Source organism: Myodes glareolus, chromosome 10, assembly GCF_982192425.1.
Source record: "Myodes glareolus chromosome 10, mMyoGla1.1, whole genome shotgun sequence".
NCBI lineage: Eukaryota > Metazoa > Chordata > Mammalia > Rodentia > Cricetidae > Myodes > Myodes glareolus.
The window spans coordinates 67,766,561-67,780,883 of NC_142035.1; the positions used below are offsets into that span (position 1 = coordinate 67,766,561).

At 34.8% G+C, this 14,323-nt stretch overlaps 1 protein-coding gene across 1 annotated transcript; it reads right to left on the reverse strand.

Annotated features, from left to right (window-relative positions):
• Positions 1–2,064: 2,064 nt before the first annotated feature.
• On the reverse strand, positions 2,065–2,982 carry LOC125416911 (olfactory receptor 4K14-like). The gene has a single exon (XM_048460087.3). The coding sequence runs from the start codon at positions 2,980–2,982 to the stop codon at positions 2,065–2,067; it is 918 nt and encodes a 305-aa protein (XP_048316044.2).
• Between the last annotated feature and the right edge of the window lie 11,341 nt (positions 2,983–14,323).

A 14,323-nucleotide genomic window follows, 5' to 3' on the forward strand; every position in this document is an offset into this window, starting at 1 on the left:
CTTGGGTAGGATTTAATTCAGGTCCTGTGGTTTGTCAGGAAGCTCCTTTACCTGCTGAGCTATCCCAATGGTCTCCATTCTGCTTCTTGAAACACACTAAGTACAAGTAATGTCACTAAGATAATTGCTAAAATTTAAATGAAATTTATATCCTTATAAGCTACACAGGCAAAAAGAAGTCATTTTATAGTTCAATTATTTAGTTTATCACTGAGTCCTTAAGGTGTTTTGTTGTTGAAGTATTACTGTGGGTATGTGAGGGTAGGCTGTCTGTATATTAAAAATTACTTATAAAATAATGCTGAGAAAGAATGAGGAAGGGTTTAGCAAGAATTCAGGAACTATGAAATGCAGTCTTGTAGACCTGGCACAGCTATGTAGTTAAAATACCATAGCTGCCTAACATGGGGACCATACAAGAAAATAGTAAGCGGTCAATTAAAGATCAGAGCATACCCATGTACTGCTACATCTCCTTGTTGAACTGTGAGCTACTGATGTTTCTGGAGCAGTGCTAGCTGTTTTCTTCAATTGCAACCAACTGATGCAATCATAGAGCCATAGGGATAATTACAAACAATGAATACACAGATGCCAATGGATCATTGCAGTGAACCACAAAGCAAAAGAAAAATATATAAATATAGGAAGGTACTGCCATGGTTTGTATGGCTTGGATAGGCGCTAATAAACATTAAATGGATATAAGTGGTCAAGGATTATATTAGATATAATCAGCTTATTGCAGATACTGTCAAATCATAGTTAATAAAAAATATGGTGACAAAACTGTTGAGGGTTAAATCTATAAACATACTATAGATAATTTCTTCTGGAAAAGATAACAGAATATACACATATGTATGCATCAAAGTCTGACCAGACATGAGCAATGCTTATCTGCAGTCATATGATTTCAGAAAAACATTATAAAGTTTTTTGTGTGTTTTTGTTAGATAATTCATATAATGACAACCGTTTTAAATTAATAGAATAAACATACATGTTGATTTTAACCATTAACTCATGAAATATTGTCATGAAATTTAAGAAGTTCAGAATTTCATAACTGTTTAGACACGAGTTAGAACTAAACTATTGTAAACATGTATAAATATAGTTTATTCAGCAAATAATCCTCTACTTCAAATTGTATATAATATGAATTATTATGAATATCATATTATCAAGAACATATAATGTAGCCAGGGGTGGTGGTGCATGCTTTTATTCTCAGCACTGGGGAGGCAGAGGCAAGCAGATATCTGTGAGTTTTAGGCCAACCTCGTCTACAAGAGCTAGTTCAAGGACAGACTCTAAAGCTACATAGAAATGCTGTGTCTAAAAACAAAACAACCCCTCCCCAAAACAACAAAAAAGAACAATAATGTTTCCCTAACTGGCTTTGGCAATTATAGTATAAAATCATGATCATGCAAAGAACTTATGAACTGAGGAAAGTGCATTCAAATATTATAAATAGACTGTCCTTTCAGTTATGGAAAACAATATATGAAAATTCTGAATCCATATGAATAGTTAAGACTTGAAAACTGACAGATTTTATAACAATATAAGATAAATAACTTTATCATGTGCTTTGTTTAGTACTTTAATTTCTAGGTGGTTGTTGTCTCCACAGATATTGTCATTATCTCTTGATGCATAGAATAAGGATTGACATATAATACCATATTTTAAAAGATGGTAAGATTGATAAATAATTCAAAGTGTATTGTGTTATTAACAATCTAATTAAAATGACAAGCACACGTTGAGAACACATGCAATCACTATTTTTGCAACATATTATCATCTGCTATTCTTCTCTCTATAAAAGTATATTATGCAAAACTATTACTCATTTTATGTGATAAAACAATAAGTATTACAATTTTGAATATAATTTTCTAATGGTTATTTTCATAACTATATACAAACTACATCAAATAGATTCTAGAAACAAGATGCTATACAATCCAGTGTCCACTACTATTCATGTAAAACAATGTATACACAATGAATTTGATGATAACATAAGATATCTAAAAAATATTACAGAACTCACGTGCGATTTATCAGCTTCTTTATGGCATTCTTAATATTTCTATTTCTCAGTGTATAGATGGCTGGATTCAGGAGAGGTGTGATGACTGTATAAAACACAGAGAGAAACTTATCCACCAAAGTGATGTTGACTGGCCACAGATAGATGAAAATGACAGGACCGTAGAATAGCACAACTACTATGATATGGGAGGTGCAGGTAGAGAGTGCCTTTGATGAACCATGTTTAGAATGAAGCCGAACACTAAGTAGAATGTAAGTGTAAGATATCAGCAAGAGAATGAAACAAGTTATTCCTAAAACACCGCTCTCAGCATTTATTATGATTCCTAGAGTATCAGTATTCATGCAGACTAATTTCATCACCAAAGGAATATCACAGAAAAAGCTGTCTATCACTCTAGGTCCACAAAAAGGTAGCTCCAAAACTAGGATCAGCTGATTAATCCCATGCACAAATCCAGTGATCCATGATATCACAACCAGCCAGATGCACTTCTGTCTGTCCATGATCCTGGTGTAGTGTAGTGGCCTACAGATGGCCACAAAGCGGTCATAGGCCATTGTTACAAGAAGTACCATCTCACCCCCTGCAAAGAAATGCACACCGAGGATCTGGCTCATGCAGCCCCCGAAAGAAATGCTTTTATTTTCTTTTATGAGGTCTGTGATCATTTTGGGGGTAGTAACTGAGGAAAGGCAAAAGTCAATAAATGAGAGATTGGCTAACAAATAGTACATGGGAGAATGGAGATGATGATCAATGATGATTAATATCACCACAAAGAGGTTGCCTACCACAATCATCAGGTAGAGGGTAGAAAACGGCAACAGGAGAAAAATCTGTAGTTCCCTTGACGTACAAAGTCCCTGAAAAATGAATTCAGACACCACAGACTGGTTTGTTTCTTCCATTTAGTACACTGGGCTCCAAAATGTTGAGAGAGAGAGAGAGAGAGAGAGAGAGAACCTAACTAAAAATTCCTGAAACAGAAAAAATAACTTAATGTTCAGAATCAAGTTAAAAGAATACACATTATATCTAAACATTGTACCCAGTCATTTAAGTAACTTCCTTTAGTTTGCATATTTTTTCTAATCAGGTAATTTTGCTGAATATAGGAAAAACTACCCATCTGAAAAATAATCTTTATAAGTATGTAAATAAATATATTATGATAAAATACCAATACCAATTATTCTGTTTACATTTTCCCTCAATAAATCTATGTTTTGCCATGGATGCAGAGATAATTTTCTTCAAGAAATATCAGATATAAAGTCACAGTCTCTATACTTGTCTGACAAAATTCCAGAATGATAATCCTTTGACATATTTTAAACACAAACACACAATCCCCAAGCACCAATCTATTTATGATTACATATAAGTAGACATAATTGAATAAGTTCTATTAAAATAAGTGATAAAAATGGATCATCAAGTAAAATGAGAAATAATATGCCTAGGACAAGTTTTTAGCATTGTCTTTCCTTGATGTCTTATTTATTGGAGATATCTCTAAAAAATAATGTATTGCTAGGTCTGATGGATGTTACTTATTTTCATATACTTACAGTCTTTCAACTATAAATGATGAGATTTTATATCAAAGTTTGAAAAACTTATTATTAAAGTGGCTTTTTCAGTTTCTTTTCTTCTTTTTTCTTTCTTCCTTTCTTAACTCTCTCCCTTATAATATATTATAACTACATAATATATTATGCTATTAACATATAATAATAGTAATGTATTATAGGGGAGAGAGTTAATATATAATATTTAAATAACTATAAATATTAAATTATATAAATATATTTCTCCTGAGTTTTCCTTCTAAACCTTAATATCTCCACTTTTCTTATTAATTCTAGATTTGAAATTGGGAAATTAAAATGCCAATAAACTAGGGATATTTTGTAACTTCTTGTTAATTATTTTAATATTATAGTAATAACAATGTTTATTGATTTTTTGTTTCAATCAGATCTATAAATTAGTAATACTGTGGTGCACAATGAAGTATCTCTGATTCCAAAGTCCCAATATTTCTTCCAGATTATGAAATAAATAATAGAAATTTTGATCATAAGAAGTTAAAAAATCAATGACATTTCTCACAAGGTATTTTTCTATTTTAGTACAAGCACAAATAAGTAAAAATAATCAATTTAAAAAGTAATAATTGTCATGTATATGTAAAGTTAATTTTACTTTTTTAAACTTGAATATTCTTAGTTCTTTGAATATCAATGACATTTTCACATATCTACTTTAAGTGACAAATTCTTGGTGAATTATAAATATTATAATTTGTATAACTGTCATCTCCCTCTATTTTCTTATAACTACTTCATTAATATATTCTCTCTATCAGGAGAACATAGAGGCTCCAAAATCAAAAGATAATCAGATAACATTAAAGTGTGTTTAGTGGCATGTGAGTCATCTGTTCAGAGACTTGGTATTTTTAAGATTATCCTAAGAGATCATTAGATATGAGCATATAAAACTCCTTTATGTTTCCAAATGTCTCAAGGAGTAGTTAGAAGGGAAAACTACAATATTTTTGTCAGCCACACAATTAAAAACATATGAATGCAACAAACACTGTATACTCATGAAGTATTTAAAAAATGTGCTACTAAAACAAACAAAGTTTGAATGAGTAGTTGCAATAAAAAATGAAAGTATGACAATCAGTTTGTGATGCACTCACATTACAAGAATCACCTTATAAAACAGATCTTTCCTTTTGGATGATGTTTCCTCTGATCTTCCCTGGAATCTGAAACTTGTACATCATTGTTTCTGCTATGAACAATGATACTGACGTGTTTCACCTCAGTGTGGCTTATATAGAATGACAAAAGTCATATCTGCCTTGGAAAGATTCCCATTCTCCACATTAAATAGAACTATGCAGTTGGAAAGCCTTTTGCTGTCATGGTCCTTGGGGATCCCTAGCCTCCAAATTTCCTTGAGTTGAATATGAGAGCTAATAATAAAAAAAGTTCCCTTAATTTTATAAATATTTTGTAAATATGAGTGAATATTTTAAGTCGTGGTATGACAACTTACAAGTTTAAAGATGATGCACATGTTTCAGTGAGATGCCATAGCAGTTAAGTTCAAGCCAAGCCAGATGACCTGAGTTAATCTTAGGGATCCACAAGGTGGAAGGGTAGAAAGCACTCACTCAGCTGTGTTCTGATCTAAACATATGTGCTGTTGCATATATGGACATGCCAACACTCATGACACATGCACCCACTTTAATAAATGTAATAATTATTTCAAAAAGAGAGAAAACATATCTGTCATTACACAGTTGTCATATCCATTGAAACTGAGAAGCTTCTGTAAAGCAAAGCACACTGTCATTAAGACAAAAATGCAACCTACTGATTGGGAAAAGATCTTCACCAACCCCTCATCAGACAAAGGTCTGATCTCCAAAATATACAAAGAACTCAAGAAACTAGATACTAAAACTCTAATTAACCCAATTAAAAAATGGGGTACTGAACTGAACAGAGAATTCTCAACAGAAGAAATTCGAATGACCAAAAGACACTTATGGTCATGCTCAAACTCCTTAGCGATCAGGAAAATGCAAATCAAAACAACTTTGAGATATCATCTTACACCTGTCAGAATAGCTAAAATCAAAAACACCAATGATAGCCTTTGCTGGAGAGGATGTGGAGTGAGGGGAACACTCATCCATTGTTGGTGGGAATGCAAACTTGTGCAGCTACTTTGGAAATTAATGTGGCGGTTTCTCAGGAAACTGGGAGTCAACCTACCTCAGGACCCAGCAATTCTACTCTTGGGAAAATACCCAAGAGATGCCCTATCATACCACAAAAGCATTTGTTCAACTATGTTCATAGCAGTACTATTTGTATTAGCCAGAACCTGGAAACAACCTAGGCGCTCCTCAATAGAAGAATGGTCAAAGAAGATGTGGGACATGACATATCCATTTAGACAATTATTTCCACACCTGGAAATGCCAACAAAGAGAATCCTTTTCTTTCTCACTTTTTGATCCTTTATCTTCAGTTACTACCACACATATGGTTCAGGCAAATAATTTCATTTTAGATTGCACAATTTGTCCTTTTTCAAATTCACTCCATTATATGTAATTAAGGTGAAAACTGTTATGTTTTGACAGACACATGTATAACGAAACTACTTATTAGTACTCTATATGGAAACTGTGTTGCTAAAATCATTTAAAATCTCCTTTCAACATTTTGTCACCTAATTCTATGTCATTAAATGTAGTTTTCATTTCATCCATTTCAAAAAACTAATTAATTTTCAACTCTGCACATGCAGTGTTCTACAGATAGAATATTATATAACAAGCATTTTTATAAACTAAATAATTATAGGCTCCAAATATGCTCATTATGTTTTATATAATAAATTTGTTATTATAGTTGCTTCTCCAAAGTTATTTATTAACTACACTATGTTATAATTTTGTTATATTGTAATAACTTTCAAGTCCTTACATATAAACCTCCACAATTTCCTTCAGATCTACAACTTCTTTTTCCATTAAATGTTACTGTATTCATAAATATACATGCACATATAATTTTCTATAGACATTTATAATTCAAATTTGATCTTCATAATCTGTATAATGTTACTTGTATGAATATCTTCTAAATTTTGGTTACTGTGTAACCCATTGATGCGTTCTTTCATCAGATGGGGTTCACCTTGTTCACAACCAGAATCTCTCAGTTGTCTTTAGTTTTTGTGTGTGGAGGGGCCAGGTCTCATAGGCTTTTGTGTCCACTTTGGCCTTTTTTATTTTAAGCTTTTTTCTGCTTATCTATGAGCAGTAATGGTGAAACTTTACAGATTTAGTTCTCCTGCTACTAGGAGACACAATCTCATCTCAAAGTGCCTGATTCTCTGGCTCTTATAATATTTCTGCCGTTTCTTTTGGGTCTGAGCTCTTCATTTTTATGTGAAGTGCTTGGCACTGCCCATATAGAATGACTGATGAGCAATATGAAGGTGCCCCTCCTCTTCTTTACAAGAGCAACATGAAAGTTGTGAAAATCAAGAGAGATTTTTCTTCATCCTTAACAACACAAAGGGAATTACGCAAGGCAATTGTGAAAGAAGAGTTTAGAGTTTTTACACATGATTAACTGATGGAAACGATCAAGAAAGACTCTGCCATGACCACAACTCACATAAAAGTCACCACAGGGGGGCTGGAGAGATGGCTCAGAGGTTAAGAGCACTGACTGCTCTTCTGGAGGTCCTGAGTTCAATTCCCAGCAACCACATGGTGGCTCACAACCATCTGTAATGAGATCTGGTGCCCTCTTCTGGCCTGCAGGCATACATGGAGACTGACCACTGTGTACATAATAAATAAATAAATCTTAAAAAAAAAAGTCACCACAGACTTTTATATAAAGTACTTCTATAGGGACACGTGAACAAAAACTTTTAGTTCCACTTTAGACTGAGGTGGTCCTAAAATTAAACCTTTAATTAGAGTTAATGTTTCAAAAATCTCATGGACCTTCTTCAGTTTCATCTCTTATAACTTTCCTTCATATTGCAGATACCTTGGTTGGTAGAGTGGTTGCCTTAGCATGCATGAAGCCCTGAGTTTAGTCACCATCACTGCAGGAACCAGAGTGAATGTGGAGATAAAATTAGAATTTTAGAACTTGGGAAGCAGAGACAGAAGGATAAAAATTTTAAGGACATCTCATCTGTATGTTGAGCTCAGACCACCCTAAGCTACATGAGAGCCTGTACAAAACAGAACAAAAACAAAAACAAACATCCACCAAATGAAACCAAGCAAAGTATTCCAAATCAACCAAACAACAGAAACAAAAGCAATTTATCCAGGCTTCAATTCTTTGAATATGATCAGAGTTCACTGTGAAACATCAATGCTAATTGCACTGTTATTCCAAAATAAATATTGGTGTTCTTTGATGAGTCCTTTTTATTTGTACTGATATATCTAACGTTACATTATGGTAATGCAGCAATTGAAGAACAAAATTAGCTAACAGGTGTTGTTTCTTGTGACACCCTTTGCTGAAGACCTCATGTTCAAAAATAGACAAATTTAGAGCACAGCATTATTCGACCCATTTCAAACAGGCAACATGTATTAGAAGGCATTCCCTGTACTTTTTGCTTTCAAAAGTGCTTCTCATTCATACTTTTATTCCTTAGAATTATTAGCTTCAAATTACTAAAAATTATAAACTCTCTTTTATTCTACAACTTTTTCCTCCAATTTTCTATTGCATTTCTACATATTGACAGCCAGTTATGCAAGCAACATTTTTTGGAGTGCTTCCTTTTCTCCATGTGTAGTTTTAGCTTCTTTGTCTAAAAAGTGGTGTTCTGTAGGATAAGAAACCACTTGTTCATCCCAACCACCCAGCTACCTTAGCCCTGAAATAACCACACAGAAATTGTATTAATTATATCACTGCTTGGCCCAATATCTCTAGCCTCTTATTAGCTAACTCTCACATCTTGATTTAATCCATTTCTATTAATCTGTATATTGCCACATGGCAGTGGCTTTCAGAAAATATTCAGCATGTCTGACTCTGGTGGCGGCTCCATAAAGTCTCTCCAACTCTGTCTTCTTCCTCCAAAATTTTGTTGAATTTTCCCTACCTACCTAAGTTCTGCCCTAGCAACAGGCCAAAGCAGTATTTTATTAACCAATGAAAGCAACACAAAGACAGAGGACCCCCTACACCATTTATTCTTTTCTGTTTAATCAGAAAAGAAAGCTTTAACATTGTCATAGTAAAGTTACATACAACAAAACAGTATTCAAGAATTACAGTTACAATATTTATATCTACTTTATCTTTTATAAAAACTAAGGAAAACTATAACTAAACATACAAATTATTCAACATCATCAAAGACTCCAGAAGGATATAATATTACCAAGGTAAACTGGAAGTACATTATAAGCAATTTCCAAAACTCTAGAATTGACAGAGACATCTAACTGCCTCAACAGTCACCCAAATTTCTTCTGTACTGCTGGGGCTTCCATCTTCAGCCTACAGGCCCATAGTATCCAGCCTTTTCCATGAAACAGAAAATTTCAAAGACAGTTTCACCTATTTTAGCATTTGCCAGTCACTTTCTTCAGTATCCTGCAGAAAGTTTCACAGGCTCTTTCAAGAAACAGCAACCCTGAATGATCATCTCATCTTTAGGCAAGTTCAACAGTCATTTCTCTGTGAGTTCTACATGTCTAGTTTTTACAGTATACCATGAAGCAGTACAGGAAAGAACAGTTTTCTGCCCAAACGGTTAACCAACTCCATAAGAATTCTCTTCAATATCCATCATTCTCTTGAAGTAGCTTGATGCTTCCAGATTTCTGTTTCATGTCTCACTGACATGAAAAATCTTAAGTTCTTAAACATTTTAAATATCATATTCAGAAGGTCGCTGAAAGATTTAAAGAATATTTATCTAACTGAAATATATCTCTATACATCTAGAAAATCTAACACGACTACAATTTTGACTACTATAGATGACTACCTATTAATCTATATTGCTTAATGATTCATTACATTTTTAAATGAACTACACAAACACAATACCCCAATAAAGATAAAAAACACATATACATATAACAAAATTAACCTTAAATTTGTATCAATAAACCAAGAATATACCAATGCAAATTATTCATCTCTATAGCCTATCCACCTTTAAATGTAAACAATTATAATCAATATTTGAGAATATAGGTATAGTTCTGTTCATATACCTATTATACCATATACAACTGTTTCCTGCTATTTGGTGGCACTGTTAATCGGGTCTTTCATGATGTATTCTATGTGCTTGGTTCATCTCAGTCAGAAGTTGGACAAAGTAATTTTTTGAGGGTGTTCATGGCAACCTTTCAGGGGGCCATGATCTATCAAACCATATAGAAGCAATTCATAGATTCTCATCTTCTGTGAAAACTAAAGAAGTACCTCTTTTCCAAAGCACCATATTCTTAGACCCAAATTCTGAAGTCAAGATACCTTTAAAATATACATGCTTGTTTAGTTTAGAAACCCATAAAATGAAACGTCTCTCTGTACTTAGCTTCTTCACAGTCAAAAAATTCAAAGATAACACAATAATATACATAATCCAGACTCTCTGTGAATTTTTCATTTTTATGTGGCTTATTTTTCTTTATTACTTTTTTAACATTTGTTTTATTATCTTTACTCCTTTAATCTGTGACTTATGTACTCTGTCTCTTTAAAGACTTTACCCCTCCCTTTTTTAGGAATCTGTCCTTATTGTGTATCTTTAATTATTTTCTCATCAGACGCATTTCTAAAAGTGCTAAGCTGCTTGGTCTTAGTTGTCCTGGGTGCTGGCTCCGCCTTTCTCAGGCTTTAAATATGGCGGAGATAGTTCACTTCAGCTCTAGGACTGCTGGGTGGGAGCCATCCTCACCACATAAACTGGGCAGCACCATGTAGTGTATAAAACCTTTTTTTTTTTTCTGAGGAAAAGTTAAATCTGCCATGCAGAGCATTGTGTAGCCTTGAAACATCTCTGTGAATGGCAACAGAAATCTGCCATCCTCTTCCACCTGTGCTAGCCTAGTAGACCTGATCCTGCTTCCTTCCCAGGTGAGGAACTCTGAGCAGTGGGCATGGCCTCAGCTGCTTTCCTGCTGACCCCAAGTGGGCACACAAACACCTGGGCCCACAAATGCCACTGAAATGCTTCATAGTGTTGTGCCCAAATTATGCCCCCCAAAGAGATGACCAAAAACCAGAGAAATCCGAACTTCAAAAGCAAGGTTTATTGTTAGCATAATACAAGCTAGCTTGGGATTTGTCTCCACACTCGATGCAATTCCCTCTGTGGGGTTAGCTTTTAAAAGGTAAAAATCACAAGCCCTTCAGGGCAGTCAGGGGGATTTAGCACAGGTGCAAGACCTTTGCTCTTTCCCACCCTATTTTTGTCAGTTTGTTTTCAGGAAGTCTTTATCAGTTTCCACCAGGTGACCAGGCGCCCTTTAGCAGGAGGCACTATTTTTTCTAGGAACGTGAAGCTAGTCTCGGGTTTTTTATTTTAAAACACTCTGCTAGGAAAATTCCTTCTCATTTCTTTGAGAATAAGGGATGAGGATCCTACAATAGCTGGAATTGGTGCTGGCAGCACAGACCAGGAAGTTTTAAAACGGCCGTGGTTTTTTTCTGCTATGGATGAATCAGGGAAATCTCTCTTAATGGAGCTATGGTGTGCCGCCAGCAAACAGCAAGAAGCTGTGTTAAAAAAAATCTGTATTTTTCTTTTTGTCTAGAATTTCTTTTCAAGCTTTCTTAGGTTTTATGTAGATTTAGCTAGCACACGTTGAAGCACCAATTTGTAGGAGGAGGACCCTCTTGTTGGGTCCAGGGGGGTCACGCAAAGATGAGAACACCACCAAGTCTAATAAACCAGAAGCAAACTTTATTCCAGAAACCAGATCCTAGGAAAACCAGAAGCAAACTTAAAAATAAAAAAATAAAATAAAATAAAACACCGTGGGGCACAGAAGCTTATCAGCTAGCTGAGACCACAGCCAGAGATGGTGTTTGTTAGGCTGTGGCAAAAGGCCGTTTTTTGACCCCACCTTTTAAAGTTAGGACACCAAGCATTAGGTCTGGGTAAAGGAATTTTTACAACCTTGCCCTGACCCTTGGGTTGATCAGCGGAGGCCCTAGGGAGGGGAGTGAGTGCTAATGTCTAGGAGGAATTTGGAATTAACTGGTTCCTGGGCTGAGAATTTAGGAGGAAAAACCTTTCACACTGTTTCCAGGTAAATCTTCAGATTCTGACTGCCATACTTTATAACCTCCATCATCAGAGCACATTAATTAAACCTTTGTATTTATCCACTGTCTCCTGGTACCTCCGGGTGTAAACTGGGGTCTTATGCCTCTCCTCTGGTGGTGTCAGTTTCCCATAACAGAGACAGTGTCTGACCCAGAGGTCACATATCTCTGTCTCCTAAAGGTTAAACTCAGTTCACATCTACTGTTTATTAAGGATGGTCAGGACACTGCTCTTAATTTGTAGAGAGACACTCTGGCCTTGTAAATAAAACAGCCAGTTGTAAAATGACCTATGCTTCCCAAGCATCTGAGAAAATAGCTCACTGTGAATGAATGATCCTTGATCTGCTGAGAAAGCTGCTGATAGTCTGTTTTCATTCTCCTAGACTTATAACTTTATATTTCTTTATTTCTATATTTTTATTTTTTTATGCCTGGACCCTTCACTCTTATTCATCCAGGCCACGTGGCTAGCTTAGCACCAAAATAACCACACAAAAATTTTATTAAATAAATCACTGCTTGACCCATTAGCTCTAGCCTCTTTATTAACCAATGAAAGCAACACAAAGACTGAATGACCTCCTTCAACAGTGTTCATAGATGGCTTTTGGTAGGATTGCCATTTTTATTATGTTGATCCTACTTGTCCAAGAACATGGGAGATCTTTTCTATTTTCTGGCATCTTCTTCAGTTTCTTTCTTCATTGGCTTATAGTTCTTGTCAAACAGGTCTTTCACTTCCTTGGTTAGTCTTACCCAAAATATTTTGTTATTTGTGGCTATTGTGAGAGGTGATGTTGCTCTGATTTCTTTCTCAGTCCCTTTATTATTTGTATATAGAGCTACTGATGTCTTTGGGTTGATCTTGTGTCCTGCTACATTACTGAATGTATTTCTCAGCCATAGGAGTTCTCTGGTAGAGTTATTGGGGTCATTTATATATACTATCATATCATCTGCAAATAACAAATGTTTAACTTATTCCTTTCCAATTTGAATCCCCTTGATCTCCTTTTGTTGTCTTCTTGCTATAGCCAAAATTTCAAGATCTATGATGAAAGATATGGAGAGAGTGGACAGCCTTGTCTTATTTCTAATTTTAGTGGAATTGCATTGAGTTTCTCTCCATTTAATTTACTGTTATCTCTTGGCTTGCTGTGCATTGTTTTTATTATGTTTATATATGTTCCTTGCATCCCTGATCTCTTCAAGACCTTTATAATGAAGGGGTGTTAGATTCTATTGAATGTTCTTTTAGCATCTAATTGAGATAATCATATGGTTGTTTTTCTTTCAGGTTGTTTATATGATGGATTACAGTGATATATTTTTATATCATACCTTATATTCAGGTTACATCATACCTGAATCTCTGGGATGAAGCTGACTTGATCATGGTGGATGATTTTTTTTGATGTATTCTTGTATTCCGCTTGCCAGTATTTAATTGAGTATTTTTACATCTATACTCATGAATAAGATTGGTCTATAATTCTCTTTCTTGATTGAGTTTTTTTTTGTGGTTTTGTTATCAGGGTAATTGAAGGCTCATTAAAAGATACTGATGATGTTTCTTCTGTTTCTTTTATGTGGAACACATTGAGGAATATAGGTGTTAGCTCATCTTGAAAATTCTGGTAGAATTCTGCACTGAAACCATCTGACCCTTGGCTTTTGTTTGGGTTGGGAGGCTTTTGATGAGAGCTTCTATTTCCTTACAGTTCATAAAACTATTTAAATTGTTCACCTCATCTTTATTTATCTATGGTATGTGGTATCACAGAGAAAATTGTTCATTTCTTTTATGTTTTCAGTTTTGTGGAGTACAGGTTTTTGTAGTATGACCTAATGATTCTCTGAAATTTCTCAGTGTCTGTTGTTATGTCCACTCTTTCATTTCTTATTGTGTCAATTTGGATGTTCTTTCTTCTTTTTGATTAGTTTGGATAAGGGTTTGCCTGTCTTGTTGAATTTCTCAAAAACAAGGTCTTTGCCACATTGATTCTTTGAATTATTTCTCTTGTTTATATTGATTACAGTCCTCAATTTGAATATTTCCTTTCTTCTACTCCTCTTGGGTGATTTTTTCTTCTTTTACTTTTAGAGCTATCAGGTGTGCTGTTAAGCAACGAATGTGAGCATTCTCCACTTTCTTTTTTTTTCAAAGTTTATTAAATTATGAAAGTTTCCATTTCCGCCCCTCCTCCCAACACCCTCCCACTCTCCCCATCCCCCTCCTCCTCCCTCTCCATCCCTAAGAGCAGTCAGGACTTCCAGTCCTGTGGGAAGTTCAAGTTCCTCCCCCCTCACTCCAGGTCCAGGAAGGTGAGTATCCAAACAGACTGGATCCCAAAAATCCAGTATA